Source organism: Euprymna scolopes, chromosome 36 (genome assembly GCF_053919585.1).
Source record: "Euprymna scolopes isolate OS-2025 chromosome 36, ASM5391958v1, whole genome shotgun sequence".
NCBI lineage: Eukaryota > Metazoa > Mollusca > Cephalopoda > Sepiida > Sepiolidae > Euprymna > Euprymna scolopes.
In genome coordinates, this window is record NC_136517.1 from 36,757,586 (window position 1) to 36,777,830 (window position 20,245).

Consider the following 20,245-nt stretch of genomic DNA (forward strand, 5'->3'; position numbering starts at 1 on the left):
CACATACAGCGCCTAGAATTCCCAAATGGTCACCCATCTAGTATTAGCCAGGCTCAACGTTGCTTAACTTCGGTGATCTGACGAGAACCGGTGTGTCAACGTGATTATGCCGTATATATATATATATGTGTGTGTGTGTGGTGGAGTATAAGAAGGCTATAGCAATGCAAGTAACCTGGTGTTAAAGTGATATAATGTATAAACAAAATTGGACAAATGACAGGAGGTCGTGTAATGACATTTTTTAGGCCCTTTCTTTTTTAAAAAGAGATTATATTCTTGAAATATCAAAGACTTCCACCACTCCGGTTATTTCAAAGAGTAAGTCAATTTTAATGATTTGTATTTGTGATTGATTTTGGAAAATAAATGGATATATAAAAAACAAACTCTACAAGACCTTCTTTCGTTTGTCCATTTTTTTTCAAACATCATATCAATTCAACAGCTGGTTTCCTTATAGAGATATACCAGTTGAAAACTAGTGTACCAAATAGCTTTATGCAACGTGAACACACAGATACAAATTGTAACAGGGAAAGAATATGCAATTATCGCCCTTTTGACTTTGTCTCTGGCAGACAGGTGGCAACACTAATCTCCCCTTCTCTCTCTTTTTCCATTTTTTTTTCTTTCTTTTTCTTGAGTTACACACGACAGGACGTGTGCGCGATGCATTCCAAGTGTGTCTTACACACACAAACCAATGCTGTAATGCAATGAACTTTTGCGTACATCCCAGCTTTATTGAGGTAAGCCCAAACATTGCAAATCAGGAACAAACAAACTCGACAACCATGAATTACCTCAGTAATAATGTTAAACAGGAGAATTAATCTCAGTTCATACCTGATCAACAAAGATCAACAATATACACGTACACACACATGCATATGTCATGTGCATTTTTCACAAAAGCTATTGTCTGTAAAAAAAATGTCTAAATATTCTTTCTCGTTTTAAATAAAGTCTACAGTTGTATATAAGTAAACTCGGTATCTATGTGACCAGACGTGTGTGGCCCCGAGAGATCGCCGACTCCCAATGTCGTGTGTCATGGTATTTTTCGTTCAACTATTCTTCTTATGGCCGGATCGTCATTTTCTCGCTGGCGACTGTAGATAGGAACACACGTGGTTTCACAAAGTAGAAATATAATAAGTCGTGGAACAAAGAAAGGAAAAACACAAACGTTACTGTTTCACATATATTTGACCGTTGAACTTGTGAGTGTGTATGTGTCTTCTACCCGTTTTATCAATGTCACGTTCATTTGTCAGTCGCAATTCATCTCTGTTTCTGTTTTGCAGTCAACTCTAAATACTGTCCAACTGTTGTCGCAATCAACTCCCATCCACCGTAAAGAGCATCTAGTTGTCAACTGACTCTCTGTGTCGGTATCTGAAGTCACCCCCACTCCAGCTACCGGAAGCTGCCTGTAGGGGACTAAAAATTAGAGGACACCGGGGAGGAGTAATCTGCCCCTTATATATTCCTTGTGTCTTTTACTTTTGGTCACGGGCAGATGTGTTGATTTTCCCTCTCAAGGAGAGGAGAACCTTTTTCCACCACGAGGGGAGCTCTAAGGCCTTATTCCACCACCAGCCGCTAAGTCTTATTGAACTGTCTCCATTGTACTATGTTGTGTTGTTCTTTAAATGTTTGTCAGTGTACAATAAATGTGTAAATGTAATTGAGCCATTGTGTTTTTTCTGTTTTATCTATTTTGTGGGTTTCTATCGTCATTTTCAAATCTGCAGGCTTGATCTAAATTCATTGTTTGCTACTTCCTATTTTATTGTTTATTGTAGGACATTTCTTATTCCCTTGTCTATTGCCCCCCCCTTCTCAGCACTTAGTGACTCGAGTCCACCTCAGGTCCACTTTATAGTATCGCATCTACTTTCATTAATTTATGTCGCCGAACATGCAACGCATACCCACAACACCCTGCATTGCTATAGCCTTCTTATACTCCTCCATATTTATTTACTAGCAATGCTTCAAGCAAACTACCTTTATATGTATCTATATATTTCATAATGTTATGCAGGGTACAAAATTTCATTATTGCAATCATGGCAGGAAGACCCGTTTTGATGTTCATGATTAAAAGTGGGGGGAAAAATTTTTTTTTTTTCATTTTCTACTTTTAATCATGAACACCAAATGTGTCTTCCTGTCATTATTGCAATATATATATATATATATATATATATGTATATACAAGGGAAAGGTAGTTTGCTTGAAGCATTGCTGGTAAATAAATGTATACATATATTTAGTTCCAAACTTAAAATATAAGGACTAATTCTCTACGCAAAACTGGTGATGTCATCATTTTGTGCACACATTCAAGATCGATAAAAGATCAAAAGCACTAAAAATGAACGTCTTTTTGCTGTTATTTTTTTGTTGTTAGATTTTGATATTTACAAAATTATTTATGCATTTATTTGCCCACTGAGTTAATATTTTTCTTATACAATAAATAGTTGAATTCAAAAGGCTAACGTATTAATAAATGATACGTTATGACTAATATATCAATAAGTATTAATTAATTGGTAAAACTTCAAAAGCTGGAAATGACCAGGATTTCTGTGATTCTCTCTTTTCTGAGCTTAAGCATGTGGTGCCATAGGGAAAAAGGTGGCTGCTTGATTTTAATCCATCTGAAACCAAGCTTCTCTGTTTCCATCATCAATGCTCTGACTCCCATCGGGCCTATCTTGGAGAAGCACCTTGTTTTAACAAACTTCTGGGTCTGACCTTCATTCTTGATCTGAAATGGAGCACATACATCAAATCTGTTGCCAAGGTTGCTGGAAAAATAGTTGAATCCTTTTACTGCTCCAGTAGAGATTTCACTGCAAATGCAATCCTCTACTTGTATTAGAACCAAATATGTCCTAGGATGAAGTGCTGTTGCCACATCTGGTCCGGAGATGCTCAGAGCACCCTATACTGCCTTGGAGTTCAAAACCGACTTCAAAAGCTGGTAGGTGATGCCCTTATCTCTTTCCTACAACTCTATCATTATTTTCATGGCAGGTGCTTGTCTGGGCTTCAATTTAGGGTTTGGAGATGATGATATATTTTATTAGAAGATGATAAGAATAAGATGCTTCCTACCTTTTCTTTATGCAGGAGTTCTTCTGTCTTCACTGCTGGGCTCTGTGATGAAACATGCAACGACCAACACCATAACCAATTGAGACACCTGTTTTTCTTTATATCTTTAAAATATAAATTTATTTCAGCTGTCTTAATGGTATTCACAAGGTGTCTGCATTGCGTGTCTACATGCTTGTTCCTTCCAGCCCCACTTCCTGGCTTTGAAGCACATCTGCTCACTTTTGTGACCAAGCACAAACTCTCCAATCTAATCTTCTTGACCTCTCAACCTGTCAGTTCCGTTACATCATCATCAGAAGCACACGTCTCCTAACGTGCGACCTCTGTTATGTACCCAACTGTTGAAGGTCATTTTGTTTATTTTTAACTTAGCTAATTTATGTAAACATCTTCAGCTAAAACCCATTGTTACATTTTGACCAATTGATTCTCTAAACAATACATCAAATCTATTGCCAAGGCCGTTGGAAAAATGATGGGATCCTTCTATTGATCCTGTAGATATCTCACTGCTGATGAAATTCTCTATCTATATAAGATCCAGGTGCATCCAAGGATAGAGTACTGTTGCCACAACTGGGTCAGAGCTGCTAGAAAGGACTTATCCTGCCTTGAAAGAGTTCAAAATAGACTTCGTAGCCTCATAGAAGATGCCCTTTTCTCTTCCCTGCAACCTCATTCTCACAGAAGAGATGTTGCGAGTTTATCTTTGCTTTATCATTATTTTCATGGCAAGTGCTCGACTGAGCTTCAATCTATTGTCCCCCCCTCGCCATACTTTCACAAGAAACACTCGTCTAGCTAAAAACACTATCAACAATTCCCCCACTTTTTATCTGTGCCTAAACCTAAACGCAGATTCCATGAACAAAGCTCCTTTCTTAGAACTGCACACCTGTGGAACTGTCTTCCGTTTTCCTGCTTTCCAGCTGACTATAATATGGTTGTGTTCAAGTCCAATGTAAACAAGTTCTTGATGAGCCGTTCCACTTAAGTTAGCAAATATGCCGAATTTCCATGACTAACGATTACTATATTGTCCAATTGACTACTGTACACTCTTTAACCCCTATCCTCGAGTGGCTTCTGGGCCTTGATAATGTGGTGATGCCTATGTAAAAAAAAAAAAAAAGAAAGAAAAAATAACTTCCAATATAAATTATTTTAACAATAGATAGATAAATAGATAGATTGCTTCTATATTCTAAATTCAATTTCTTAAAGATGGTCTAATAGAGATACACACTCCATGGTGTCGCATTGTATAGTAGAATCTTACAACTGGATGTCAGGTGCCTCATGCTCTCTACTTTTGTGTGAAACAGAACCTTAATTTATTGTCATTGCTGAAACCCATCCTCTTCTTAAAAGCATTGGTCATCAATCTTTGGCCTTGAGCAGCCATTATAATGCTCTCCCGATCATAGTGGAGCTAGTCTGTTGAATGGTCCTTATCCATATAATCCTGGGTAAATTCATCCAGAAAATACTTGACACAGTGTTGGTTGGCTCATTCTTTTTGTTTTTTGCAAAGAAAGTTTTAGTATATTTTTGTGGTGTAGCGAGGTATTTTTGGTGACTCTTTTTGGTCTATTTCTGTAGCAGGCTTGTTTTCTGATTCTGTCTCATTTGTAAGACGGTCTTGTCCAAAATATTTGGCCAGTTTCGTGATGTTGGTGCATCATTTTGAGATTTGGATGTTGAGAGCTCATCAGATATTGTCCAATGCTTGCAATAGTGGCATGATGCTGATGGTCAATTTCTGAGAGACCAATACCCTCTGCTCCTCTGGGCAGATACAGCCTGGATAGACACTGGCATGTTATTTTGTACAATGTCAGCATTTTCCACATTTTTGTGTCGAGTCTGTTTATGTCTCTTTGTAATCAGTGGACAATGCCAAAACTGTATATTTGTTGTTATTGCTGAGACCCATCATCTTCTTAAAAACATTGGTCATCAATCTTTGGCCTTGGGCAACCATTATAATCCTCTCTTGATCACAGTGGAGCGATCCTCTTTTTAACCAATCTATAGACCCTTCCTTATCTATATAGTCCTGGGTGAATTCACCCAGAAAATACTTGACACACTTGGTTGGTGCATTCTTCCAGTGTTTTTGCAATGGAAGTTCTTGGTGTACTTTTGTGCGATAGGATACTCAAAAAGAAATATTAATATTTATTTAAATTCATTAAAAAAAAATGTTTTCTATAATGTGTGACTTTACATTGCTTAAATTTTGCGTTTAAACCGAGCGACAACACACGGATTTGAACAGTTACCGAAACAGGACATATTTTCTCTTTGGGAGGCTACGACTCCTCCTTACATCATTATGAAGAAGAAAAAAGAAAGAAAACAAGAGTAAGTTTTTGAGAAAAGTGAGCTGTGTGCACACGCTAGATTGAGGCCTGACGTAGTATTTGAAGCTGAGAGAACAGTGAAATTAAAATGTGGTGTGAATTATGGCGTCAGTGAAAAGGGGTGTTGTGAATTTATTTATACAGAACACATTAATTCACTGTTGAATACTTTTCTACTCTCGACGACAGTTATTTCTTTTGACATCTTCTTTTGGATCCTTTTTCTATTTTGAGAATCAATCTCCACTCATTTTATTTGAAAGACCTTGAAATTTCTCTTATTACTTATCTTAGCCTCGTCTGTTATTTGTTACGACACAAACATCAAACAAAAGGAAAACAAAACGTTTTTTATAAACAACAGCAAAAAGTATTTATTTAATCAACCTACACCGTTAGGTGTAGGTAGATGCAGGTTATAGCAGTGTGAAGTTGAAGAAAGGAATTAAGTAAGAAAGTTTGTGGGTTGTCATTTTTTTCCTAGCTGTATTTCTCCCCGTACAAATTGTCCTTGCTTGGCTGTCCCATGGACAAATGCAGAAGAAATGAGGAAAGGAGTGGTCTTTCTTCGTTGCTTTCAGGAAACTGTCTGATAACTGCTAGGATTCCTAAATGGTTCAGGTTGGTTGAAATTAACATGCTCTGGAAGTTGATTGGTCCTCGTACGACCACATCTCCACAGACGGACTGCTCTCCAAGAGAGAAAATAAAGTCTTGGAAGTAGTGGAAGCATACTCGGCCCATAACCTTTTGAATTGAAAGCCATGTTCAATTTCAGAAGAGTTTCCAGTGGATAGCTATTCTGTACAAGTCCTGGAGATGAAAAGGAGTTTTTGGCTGGTAGCTGTTAAGTCTCAGACCATAAAGCTTTGCAAAGATCTTTCTCACAAAGAGCAAAGATCTTTCTCGCATGGACATTAAAAAATTATGTGTTGTAATGCTGAAAGATTCAATAGTTTTATGGGACAATTCTAGTTTCTGATTGGTTACTAACAGAATGTTGCTCCATTTGATTGGTCAGTTCCTATCGCTAGTGTCTATAAGTACAGGGTGGTATGAGGAATTTGTCACCCTAAAGAAAACAACACTAGAGCTTTATTTTAAAACTTTTATTGAAAAAATCAATTCAGGTAACTTGAGAGCTAACATCTATTCAATGTAGCCACTGTCAGCCTCAATCATCGCCTTGATATGGGTCCGGAACTGGGAGCATGCCTTTTCCACGAGTGCTAATGGGAGCTCGGCAAAGACTTGGCGGATGGCAGTGATCAGGCTGACTTTGGTGTTGTGAGAGGTCATGTTGGTGATGTTCTTGACCAAATGAAGTAGTCTAGTGGGTTCAGGTTGGGGAAGGAGAGGGGGCCAGTGAGAGAAGGAAAAGTCGCAGCACTCCTTGTGAAGCCAAGCCTGGGTCTCTTTGGACTTGTGACCTGGTGCCAAGTCCTGCTGCCACACCCAGGGTTTGGCAATGGCCACCTGATTGCACCAGAGGATCACTACACTCTTCAGCACATCCAGGTACACTTTGATGTTGACTTTCAAATTGACTTCGAAGATGTGAGGTGGCATGATGTGGCCCTCACTTGAAACGACACCAAAGACCATAACTGTGGCTGGAAACTTTGTTGAGCTGTTCCCTTGAGCATTAAACCATCCGGATTTGCATTTTGAGGGCGCTGGCAATGGTCCTGTTATCATAACTTGGATCGGTAAAAAGCATGAGTAGTAAATGTTGTACATCTCTGATCTCGCTTGTTGAACATTGTGTCACTGTCAATCATGATAGAAGGCTCCTATCACTCTTGGGATTTGTACACAACTAATCAACTAGTAGATGGTCTGCAGCAAAAAAAGAAAACTGGTTTTTATCAAACAGAAATGGAATCATGTCGTCTTTTCTAGGGTGACAATTTTATCATTCCATCCTGTTGAACCTTTTAATTTTTTTAATCATACCCTTCACTTATATAAAAAATATTGAAACACCATGACTGCTACAGGGAGCAAGCCAACAGGGGAAAAAAGTTTTTTGTAAATGTAGTAGTTAGAAAGAACAAAACGAGGAACTTAGTTTACAAAAATTTCTTTTTGTTCTTTGATTTTTGGGAGGTTATAGTTTTTCTTGTTTTATGTTGTTGAGCATCTTTTATTCATTTCGTCAGATGATTATTGTTGGCATTTGTTTCCTTACTATCTTTCTTGTTAGAATTCTTCTTAGAAAGACATCAACTACTTACAAGATGGACCATGTGAAGATTGTCAATATCCCTAAGTAAAAGTCTTTCTGTGGAATGAACTGGATTCAAACTCGACACACCCAGGTTGTCAGTTTGTGTTGTTAACCACTTCACCGTCACCTCCCAAGTGTTAGTTGTTGCAACACTGCACTTTCAGCAGCACCTGATGCATCTGAAAAGATGAAGACCAGAAAAGAAGTCTTATTCTAACATTTAATAAATAGCTTTATTGATTATCTTCGTTAGTAAGAATAAGGAAACGGGTTAGTTGTGGTAACAGTTTCTGTGTAGAGATGTTGATGATTATACCGGCCTGTTGAAAGAGAGAAGAGTTCATGTATGTTTGTGTCTATAGTAGTAAGGGAAATGTGCATCATGAATGATTTAGAGACAGTCCTGTAGCATGAGAAAGAAAAGTGTGTAGAAGTAGCCATGTTGCCTTGTTTGTATTCACGTATTATTCAAACCCTGAGCCTGAAGGCTGGGTGAGTTCTGTTGAGTCCTAAGAGAGAAGGTGGGGCCGACAGGTCCGTTTCACATGGAGTTGTTGTCAGTCTAAGATCTAGGAAGAAAGAGGGAGAGTGTGTTGCCGGCTAAACCTATTATAAACTCGGTCACATGACTGAGAGCAGGCTTCTGATTGGACAAGCCAGGAATGAAGTGTGTTCAAAATTCACCCCTGCTTATGTTTGTTGCTATTTCATCTACTACACATCAACAACCAGTGAAAACTGCACATCAGGGATAGGATGTGCAAGTAAGGAGGTCTTTGTTAGTTTTTCCTTCATTTCATTGAACGCTTTCTGTTGACTTATGGTAGATTAGAAAGACGAGATGAACACACATAATAAGCTATCCCTTTTCTTTATTTGTTCATTAAGTTTACCCTTTCTTCTATTTTATTTTTCATTTTTTCCATGGCATTTTTGGTGTCGGATTTGTACATCGAGATACAATTTGGACAAGCACTAAAAAGCAAATGGTTTGAACCACTTATCCTCTTTCTTTTTCCGTTTTATTTGGATTCATTCTCGTCATCACTTCAAAAGCAAATTAGTTTTCACAGAAAACATCCGTGACACACCTCTACTCTCCAACACCCATCATAGAAGACTGGAAGACTGTGAACTCAGCTACCCAGGAAGTAAACTCTCACACACACACACACACACACACACACACACACACACACACACACACACACACACACACACACACACACAGGAATAATAATTTGTGGTAGATTAGAAATCGGTGTTCGAGATGAACGAGCATAATAACCTACCTCTTTTCTTTCTTTGTTCATTCAACTTATTCTTTCTTCTTTCCTTTCCACTTCTTTCACAGCATTTTTGGCGTCAGATTTTTTAGATGCGATTCGGACAGATGCTAAACAGCAAATGGCTTTAATTGCTACCCTTTTTTTTCTACACTTTAAGATTAGCTCTCTTCATCAAGTCGGTTTTCACAACTGTGAACTACAATATTTTCCAATTTATTCATTGGAAAATCATTTCAAACTTCAAACAATCTGGCATAAAATTCTATAAACTTATAAAACTGCGGCTTGGTGAACAGAAATTCCGATTTCTTCTGGAAGAAACACCTATGATACATCATGCCTCAACTCTCAACGTCAATAACACCCATCTTAGAAGACTGGGATGCCCATGCTGAAACACACACACACACACACACACACACACACACACACACACACACACACACACACACACACAACAAAACTTTGAAGTGAACCTTCTGATGCTTTTTTTTCTACTTCTTATTCAAGAACTTTAAAACTTCTCAACAAATTTGGGCCTTTCAAAATATATTTTACATTTCTGTAAAATTGTTGATTTAAACGCATTTTGTTTGTTTCTCATTTTATTCCCAAACTAGCATTTCAGCCTGGCGTTGCCCGGGTGTTTGAAAGTGTATGTTGAGCAAAAAAAAAAAAAAAGTGGTAGTAGGAAGGCAGGCTCGAACCCGTACCGCAAAGGAAGAAAAGAACGGGGACAAAATCTAATGTCTTTGCTGTTACGACCACCATCAAACCAGAAGTGATGTAGGTTTAAATTAAGGCTAGACAATCGAAAAGAGAGGATGACTTTCAAAAATATCGGCGAAAAAAGTGACCCGCTACCCTGTAGATAAGTGCCCAGTTGAAGGTGAATATATGAATGTTTTTAGCCAATTTTTCGATATTTGTCGTCTGAAAGGCCGAACTTCAAAACGGTACTGATCTTGTAAAAATCCGTCACCTCTGTTGAAAGTTTTAGGCAGACATGCAAACATACATACATACATACATACATTTATATATTGGTAACTAAAAATGTTCAACCCAAACCGATTAAAAAGCTTTCCCTATCTCTGAATACCCTTTATGTAAAATTTACAAAGTTTAGACCAGAAATTGTCTGAGTAATTTGGTAGAGACCGCAGAGGTCAAAGTTTTTTTTAACTTTGACCCCTATTATGACCCCTTAACATTTATTGTTTTGGGCTCAAACCAAGTTATTAAGTTAGATCCATGTCCAAGGAACCTATATCTAACATTTCAATTGTTTAGACCCAAAATTGGTGGAGGAGTTTGGTAAATTACTCAAAGGTCAAATCATTGAACTTTGACCCCTTAACAGCCAAATTTCTGGACGAAAACGAATTACAAAGATTTCTCCAAATCTCAGTACCCTGTATATCAAATTTCGAGTCTGTAGACTTAAAATTGACAGAGTTATTGCATAGAGAAATGTACACAGACAGACAGACAGACAGGTTCACTTTTATAGATATATAGATTCCCACTGACTCATGACCCATTCATAGCATCCATAGTTTATAATCATCTTTTCATTTGCCAATTTAATTATTAATATAAATTGTTAGAGCCGTTCTTGGCACTTTTCCAAAATGTTACTATCACCAATAGATACACTAACTGTAGCCAAGTGCAGTACTACCGATTATTAATCAGTTTAAGTACTAAATGAATCAGCTATTGTGAAAACCCATGCAAGTTCAAGAAATGAGAAATTTGATCATGCATTGGGATAGAGGAGTGGTTTACGGCTTCCAGTAAAATCAGTGACACTGGCAGGTTGCCAACGGAGAGTATCTGTCAAGCAATATTTGTGATATGGTGTCAGTCATAAAATATGCACAATTAGGTGGTTTCTACTGAGACAGGGTCGTGTTCTGGCCTGCATGAACAAATAAAGAAATGTTAGAGAATGGATCGTGAGAGAGAGAGGGGGGGTGTAAATTAGATTGTAGACACGTTGACCAGAAGTCAGGATCAGCTGTGAGTCACGTGATCTTTAAAAAAAAACCAAAAACCTAGAATTGGGTAACGTGGACACTTTTAGTTTCGATTTGAACTTTTGTTTTGTGAAGGATTGTCTGGAAGTTTATAAGTGAGTCGTGTTTTGTTTTTGTTTTTGTTTTTGGAAACGACTATACATTTTAATTGTAAATGTCTTTGTATTTTTTTGTAAACGACTGTGATTTTTTTTATTTTTGATATTCTGTGAGGTAGTAAAGGTGATGCAGCCGACCTCAGAATTTGTTGACGTGGACAATTTTGGGTTTCCACGACTCTGTGTTTTGTTATTTGAAATTTTATTCTGGGTGAGATGAGACTTTGTGAATGCTTATAAGAATTTATTTTTATTTTTATTTTTTATATAATTGATGTTTTCTCGAATCGGTATTGTGCAGGATTTTCTTGTTCTTTGACATGTATTTTTTTTTTTCGCAGAATGGAGGAGTGAATCTTTGCCTTGTGGGGTTTATTGAAATAATGATTAATTTAAAAGTAAGAACATGTTGTTAATTAATTAATAATGATAGTAATAATAATAATAAAATTGGGAAAAAGAGAAAGAAATAAGATTTAAGCAGTGTAAGAAATAAAAAAAGACACACTACTGGGTTGAATAAGGGGTCAACTAGTTCTTAAGTTTTGGAAGAGTCAAAGGTTCAGTCGATATTTATTCTAATTTTCGAAATGGTCGTAGAATTTTTTTTGTGTTGTTTTTTTTCGTGGGATTTTTCTCCGGATGCATAGTCATTATTAAGTATATACATCAGAATTGAATGATTTAGGAAAAATAAGATGATACTGATAAGAATTTTAGAGTGGGACAAAAATAGCAATTACATAAACGGGTATTTTGGAGAAGTTTTTACAGATGTGATAAGCCAAAAGAGAGATTTTCTTTTTTCAATAATTTTCTTTTTGTATTTTTTTAAAAGTCCATAAATATTTTTTTCCCAAGAAGAGTAACTTGCTGGGTAAGCATTAGAGATGCCCCGTTTGGAAAATAAAATGGACCCTGTGGAATTGAGTGATTGAAAAAAAAAAGCTGGTCGCATGTGACGATTCGAAGCAGGAGGTAAGACTTGGCTCAATTAATTAGAGATAGGCGTGGAGAGGATATGAGAATCCTTAAGGGTACCAAAGACCTATAAGAGCCAGTACCATAGGCACATCACATATTGCTTAATGAGGTGAAAGAAAAGTAAAATATATCGTAGGTCGTAAGAAGATATAACCTTATATTTTTTTTTAGAGATGCATGAATGCGGGATATCTCTGCTGGATCTTGGAAATTAGGCGCAAATAGGAATCATGGCGCAAGGTTGGGAGTTAATTAGTTAAGGGTGATATTCTCTAAATCTTCATCAGAGTTCCAAGAGTCACAGCAAGGAAATCCAAGTCAATCAGTGTGATGAAAGGTATATCTTAAAATTTGGAAGCCAACCACGAAGATTAATTATGAGCTTTGAGATGTCCTGGAAAAGATAAGATAGTTACAAAATGAAAACAAAGCCATACTTAATAGAACAACCTGGCAAAGGATACGATCAGGGCACTTTTGGATGGAATGAGTCGTCAATTTCGAAAGAGGTAAAGTGAGACCTCTAGTTTACAGCATAAGGGTGGCTGGATAAAGCAGCTGACGTGGATCAGGGGAGGAATACCCTACACTCAAAAAGTAAATGCCAAGAAGATCAGAGAGGGTCTGATCTAATAAAAAATAAAATAAAATAAAATAAATAATAATAATTGTGAAGTCAGTTGGAAAGGGCTGACTAAAGGAGTTTTTTTTAGCCTGATCTTTCTTAGCTGTGTGGTTCTGTAGATATAGAAAAAATGTACTAGAATTTAAAAATGTGTACATTTTTTTGAAAATAAGGATAGAAAGAATGTTAGAGAATGGATCGAGAGAGAGAGAGAAGGGGGTGTAAATTAGATTGTAGACACGTTGATCAGAAGTCAGGATCAGCTGATTGGATTGCATGTGAGTCACGTGATCAGGTTAGCTGAATCGTTGAGATTTGATTTGGACTTAGAAGGCGACGGACGGCTTCACAGATGTTTCCTCCCCTTCACTGGGGGGGGACACTGACCTGTGTAGAAATAAGACCTAGAAGAAACTATGTAAGCCAGAGATTCACTTTCCGTCCTTCTGCGAGACATCTGGAAAGTGAAATAAAAACTATAAAACCAATTCATCGTTTGGAGTGAAATGAATCTTTGTCCTCAAAACAGGTATCAGTCTCCCCTCCAAGACGAGATGAATTCAGATGGACCAACATCAACGACGCGCAAAGGTATGTTGAAAAATACATGTACCACACGTACACACACACACACACACAACGGCATATGAACATATCCTTTAATATACTGGACCACTAGACGATCACACAACATTAAATCTGATTAGATGATCACACATACAATCCCCTTTATAATACACAACACAACAATAGCTTATACCAGCTCAATAACTTTTCTATGCTCGCTCATCGTGCACATTAATTTCTAATCTATCACATTTCGTAAGGAAAAGAAAGTTTAAAATTATCTTGACAAACTCTTCTTCTACATTCTAAACATACACTAGCACACCATCTGGCGTTGCCCAGTCGTAAAAAAAATGCTTAAATATGATATTTTAATTCATTCAGATTACATATTTATTATTTAATGCGACTTCAATATTGATTCTTATATTTTACCCAATATATAGTAGTGATTCCAAAAGTAAACAAAATATGTAAATGACTTGGATGTCATCAGTTAGAATTGAACCAAAACATTTAGCTCTCCAGCAGTATTCGGTATCATATGACACAAGGACAGATGGCTATCAAAACTTTAAAAATTAATGCAGTATAAATGTATATTTGCGCATGTGTAGAGGAGCATTTTAAGTCGACTTATGCCTCTCAAGTTCTAAATTATTATATTTCTCTTGTTATGTTTCTCACCGTTGTTGCATTAACAAGAATAACAAGATGGCCTTTTAATAATTTTATTTTACTGCAAACATTTTGTCTACAAACAACATTTAACAAGAAGACTTTTTTTTACTGACTACCAGCTAACCAGTTTTGGGAAGAGAGCGAGAGAGAGAGAGAGAGAGAGAGAGAGAGAGAGAGAGAGAGAGACAAAACTAATGCAAAGCTAGTAGTTTTAGTTTGAATACGAAAACATGTTTATGTATTTTTACATCGTAAAGTAGGTCACATATGTGGCTGTAACTACCCCTTAGCAGCTGTTTTTACCAACTAAGAACCAAATCGAATTTGTTCCACACAGGTCTGAATCCACTATATATCAATATATATATATATATTGACAGAGTAGTTTGGTAGAGACTGTTCTTCAAGTCTAACGTAAACAAGTTTTTGATGAGCCATTCCATATGAGTTAAAAAAATTACCGAATTTCCATTACTAACGATTACTTTAATGTCCAATTGTCTACTGTACACTCTTTAACCCTTATCCTCTAGTGGCCTCTGGGTTTTGGTAAGTGGTGATGCCTTTGTAAAAAAAAAAAAAAAACACACACACAAGGTTATATATATATATATATATATATATATATATATATATATATATATATGTAGAGAGAGAGAGAGAGAGAGAGAGAGAGAGAGAGAGAGAGAGATGCCCCCCCCCCCAAAAAAAGCAACAAGAGACCATGAACAGATTTCATGGTAAAATTATGGCATGAGTTTATTGCAAAAAAAAAAAAAAACTGTGTAGGCATTAGAATTTTTTTTGTTTATTATTATTTTTGTATATTATAATATTATTACTTCAGGAATCTTTTGGAGTTAAAATCTATTGTGAAATGCACATTTTAAATATCTAAACATTAAATAAAGTCATCCAAGATGGCCCAAATAAGACGGCGATTTTAGATAACTTGTTATTCTTAAACTTATGTTTACATATTTAAAGTATGTATTTCTTAATACAAAATGTGTATTTCTTATTAGATTTTAACTCAAAAAGATTTCTCATATAATTGTGAAATTGCCAGTTTCAGAAACAACTTAAAAAGAAATCTCATAGCAGTCGGAATTGTATGAGTGTGTGTACATCCACACCGGTCAGATCGTACTTGCAACTATAGCGACCACTACACATGGCCGGAGCAAATCTTCGGGAGAGACATTTTCATAGCAATTACCGTTTCAACACTCACATATATGAAAACATGCAGGAACGCAACATTGTAATTTGCCCTTACGGACACATGCGATAAAAGAACTATGTTGCGCTCCACACTCAGTAATACAACGAACAGGCTAGAATATTCCAGAACACCTGTATATAACGATTTGCCCGCAAAAAAGCAAATTAGTTTTCTTCAGATTTCTCCAGTCCATACTCTTCACTTGTACTTGGACTCTGCAGATTCACTTGCAGACTTATATAGATCGACAACAGATCACTGCAAACCAGAGGAATGACAAGAAATTATTACCTACCACAATCTGCTTTTGCTCAACTCCTTGGTATACTCCAAATGGACATAAACATTCATAACGCACCTCACAGACCAGGTGGCTCATTTCTTTCAAAATTGCACATCGCACCCAGGCAACCGCGCTACCTAAAAATGGATGACATCACTCTTCTTTTGGACTGCTATTAACTAGCAATATTTTATTTCTTCTTCTAAGATTGACTTTTCGTCTAGGAGGAGAGTCTTGTAGAGACCGCTACATTACTGCCAGAACAAATCTTCTGCAGAGATATTTTCATAGTAGTCACCATGTTAATGCCCACGTATATAAGAACGTGCAGGAACACACCGTCAAAATTTGTCCATCTGCACACAGACAACAAACAGGCCAGAATATTCCAAAACACCCATATATAAAGAATCGCCCGCGAAAACCAAAGTTTTTTGCAGATTTCTCCATTTGTCTAAGAAGCTCCATCATAAGGAAGATCTTAAAATCACTCATCTGGATTTTACGCACACTACAGACAAAATCAAACCCATTTTTCCTTCAACACCCATCGTGGAAAATCACCAGAGCGAATGGGAATTTAAATCTAATTTTCAACAATGTTATTTTAGACTTTTGTTCTCTTATGTGATGAACACACACACACATCCCACTTACATGGTTTAATGACTTTCTTTTACCCTCAAAAAATAATTGTGTGTGTCCATCTGTTACTGAAAATCATTAATCTTAAACTTCATGCTCCTTTTCAGAAACACTCATTTAGCTCAGCCTGCCTAATGAACACTCGTTGCAAAAAACACTAACGTTGGAACGATTTGAATTAACATTTCTTAAACACGTAAATAAATGTTATTTCATATCAATATAGCGATCTGGAGTTCTTTGTCAAGTGTCGTTAGTTTCCTGAGTTATTCATGTTTTTATTTTATGTATGTGAGGATGTGATTTGATGAAAACTTTCTGTTAATCAGAGATCTCGTTAAATTTACCTTTAATGGTCCCACAGATATTCTACTACTTTCGACTTCTAGCGGTTCCTGCACCTGCAACCTCGGTCTTACAAAGTGATAGATCCCGATTATGAATTGGTTGTCCTACCGAACCACATTCTTACAGACAAATTGGTGATCACCGACTAACACTCTTACAAGTTAGAGACTACTTCTTAGCACTACACAACTATCCTGTGCATGAAAAACATCTAAAACTCATTTCCTTTGAGAACTACATATAGAGTCAAATCTTAGATGTAAAAATTTAGAATTGTGAGATGATAATAATTCACTAATTAAAATTATCAAAGCTATGTTCATGTGAGAAATTTGAAATGCGATTGTTTTCATAATCTCATGTATATTGAAGAGTGTGAGAAATTCTACAATTATAATCAAGCCCCTTATTGGCTGATTTGGCTACCCACTGTCTTTGTTTAGACCAATCAAATTGGCCAATGCTTTTAACCACCAACGATGTGTTTGGCAGGCTTTTTTTTTTATTATTGCTTTTCAGGTAGTTCCAGACATGCAGCCGACAAAGAAGAAACTCGGAACTCAACTCTCAGTGGATGAGAGGCATTTGGGTGTCTCTTTCCTTCGTCTCCTTGAGACTTTATTTTTAAGCCTAAATGATTAGGCTAAGTTATTATTATTATATATGTCTCCCAGAAACTTTTTTAAGGTTTGAATAATCAACCAGTCATTAATGACTTTTCCTACAAATCAACATTAATTATGAACTTCTGTAATGTCGACTCGTCGAGACTTGCTTCTTTTCCTCAGAAAGCATCATGCCAACCCCCTTTAAACGGCTGCAATTAATCCAATCTTCGAACAGTGCCGTTGCCGTACCCGGATAAAAGTTCCTGATGAAGATAAAAGAACTATTACCTTTCGAGGTTGTTACCAGCTCTATTCAGAGGCAAATCGGGCATTTCCTTTTTACAATGAAGAATGAATAAAATTTGTATCGAATTTTAGAGGTATACTTTGTTGTCATTGTTTTGTTAATTTTTTTGGAACTCATGCAGAGAGTGATCCGTGCTGAAATAACGTTATTATTTTAAAAGCCATTCTTAACATGGGGAGGGGAGGGTGTTTTGTACCTATTCTGTACTTTAACCTTACAATTGAATAAAAAAAAAACGGGTACACATAGATTCGAAAAAGTTGTCAAAAAACAAATATATAACAAATAAATGTTATCAAAGGCAAGATAAATTACTTTTCTACCAAACTGGATATATTTTTTGTGTTTTTATTCAATGTAACATATTTATTCAGCTCGAAAACCATACAGTGTTTACCGATGTATTCGAAAATTCAAGATGGCGTCTCACACCCTCTTTAACACCGTAAGTATGGAAAAGGGTGTTATAAATAAAAAAACTATACAAAATACTATTAAAAACCCGCCGAATATATGTCAACCTATGTCACGGTAACATATATTGAGCGAGTTTTTAACAGTATTTTATCCGGTTTTTTTATTTTTAACATCTTTTCCCACACTTACCGTGTTAAAGAGAGAATAAGACGCCATCTTGAATGTTCCAATGCATACATCGGTAAACACTGTATGGTTTTCGAGCTGAATAAACATGTTACATTGAATAAAAACACGAAAAATATATCTAGTTTGGTAGAAAAGTAACTTATCTTGCCTTTGATAACATTTATTTGCTATATATTTGTTTTTTGATAACTTTTTCGAATCTATGTGTACAGTAATACAAACCCAAAAAAACATATCATAAAACTTTAATTAAACGTGGAAATACGATTTAAAAAAAAAATAGCGCGGATTTACTCTATGCATTAGGGCCAATTTTTTGCCACTGTCTTGGAGCAAAAAAAAACAAGTGAAATAAAATATCTTACAAAAGAAGATAGACTGTGACCTCCACATCCTTTTTTAAATGACATTATTGTCATAATAATTACTTGCTGCATCTCTCATTTTATGTTTTGAATACTGCATTTATAAAATCCTGGAGTCAAGTTCCCCTGCCCCCAAGAAAGAATCACAATCAAATTCTATGTGGAATTCACCGGAATTTTATGAAAAGGGGCATATTTAATCGTCTAACACCGGTTATAGTCAAAACCACGTGTCTATTCAAACAAATTAAAAGTAAGTTGTTTCATTTTATTTATATTTATTGTTTTAATTAAGTCATTTTAATTAAATCTATATAAGAAACTAGGGTGAGAAATATTTAGTCGTATAAAGAAATACTGTTTAATTAATCACGAAGGCCTTTTTGTGTTTGATAAAAGTAGCTTTGCAACTAATTACCGAAAATACGACAAATCCTTTTCGTTTGAAACAGTTTTGCTTATATTTTATGAATCGTGGTTAATTTTTCTCTCTTCATTTTGTTCACCAATTATTTATGAGCAATTTCCTGAGTTTTTAACGGATCTGTACTAGAGTGCTGCTAAAAATATTTTTTTTACTTTTTTCCAATGATTTTCATAAATTACAGACTTCACTATCATATTAGCATAAAAAAGAAATTAGTACTTCTACACTTTATCGCCGAAACCGGAGACGCCGTTTTATTTCGCGCACTTGCTGTTAAAATCCAAGGGAGAAATCAGTATTTTAAACTCTGGCCGAAGCATGGAATGAATAACAAAAAAAAATGGGTTTGTATTACTGTACACATAGATTCGAAAAAGTTGTCAAAAAACAAATATATAACAAATAAATGTTATCAAAGGCAAGATAAGTTACTTTTCTGCCAAACTGGATATATTTTTTGTGTTTTTATTCAATGTAACATTTATTCAGCTCGAAAAACATACAGTGTTTACCGATGTATTCGAAAATTCGAGATGGCGTCTCACACCCTCTTTAACACCGTAAATTTGGAAAAAGGTGTTATAAATAAAAAACTATACAAAATACTATTAAAACCGGCCGAATATATGTCAAACCTATGTCACGGTAACATATATTGAGCGAGTTTTTAACAGTATTTTATCCGTTTTTTTTTTATTTATAACATCTTTTCCCAAACTTAGCGTATTAAAGAGAGAATCAGACGCCATCTTGAATTTTCGAATACATCGGTAAACACTGTATGGTTTTCGAGCTGAATAAACATGTTACATTGAATAAAAACACGAAAAATATATCCAGTTTGGTAGAAAAGTAACTTATCTTGCCTTTGATAACATTTATTTGTTATATATTTGTTTTTTTGACAACTTTTTCGAATACAGTAATACAGCCCCCCCCCCCTCCCAAAAAAAAAAAAAAATTAAACTGGAGAACGAACGATTGCTTCCGGAAATAATAAATTAACCTAAAATTAAATATAAAAAAAAAAATTCCCGTTTTCATTAATTAAATCGAAACATTTCCAATTAAACAATTATGGATATATGTTCTCTTTCACTTTTTTCATAGTTCTTTCCGGAAGTTTATTTAATTTAATTCTTTTGTTATTTATTGATAACTTCGGCCATAGTTTAAAATACCGATTTCTTCCTCTGATTCTAATCGACAGGAGGCGCTCGAAATAAAATGGCGTCTCCAGTTTCGGCGATAAAGTGTAGAAGCACCAAGAAATTAAATGAGTTTTAAGAAGGGTATCATTTTCTCGTTATAACGTTCTACTGAGAGTGATAAGTCAGGGAGCAAGTAAGTAACGAGAAAATGAACTGAACACCCTTCTTAAAAGTATTTGGTAAATGTTACCTTACGCTAC

General features: G+C 35.8%; 2 protein-coding genes and 1 pseudogene across 2 annotated transcripts in view; 1 reads left to right on the forward strand and 2 right to left on the reverse strand.

The window, feature by feature from the left end:
- On the reverse strand, positions 1–117 carry LOC145260779 (5S ribosomal RNA; annotated as a pseudogene).
- Positions 118–6,598: 6,481 nt separating this feature from the next.
- LOC145260416 (uncharacterized) lies at positions 6,599–18,558 on the reverse strand. The gene is made up of 2 exons (XM_080118398.1): positions 18,408–18,558; positions 6,599–7,913 (listed from the first exon to the last, which is right to left on the reverse strand). Exon 2 carries the CDS (start codon positions 7,242–7,244, stop codon positions 6,654–6,656), a length of 591 nt encoding a protein of 196 aa, XP_079974524.1. The 5' UTR covers positions 7,245–7,913; positions 18,408–18,558; the 3' UTR covers positions 6,599–6,653.
- The window catches only part of LOC145260415 (RRP15-like protein), a 29,435-nt gene continuing 22,497 nt past the window's right edge, over positions 13,308–20,245 (forward strand). The window contains exon 1 of the mRNA XM_080118397.1: positions 13,308–13,363. The gene's annotated coding sequence lies outside the window, so the exon portion shown is untranslated. The remainder of the gene's footprint in view (positions 13,364–20,245) is intronic.

What these genes read in the sequence shown, in the direction of transcription:
- LOC145260416 (XM_080118398.1), bottom strand. Translation starts at nt 7,244, where the DNA reads ATGTACAACATTTACTACTCATGCTTTTTACCGATCCAAGTTATGATA.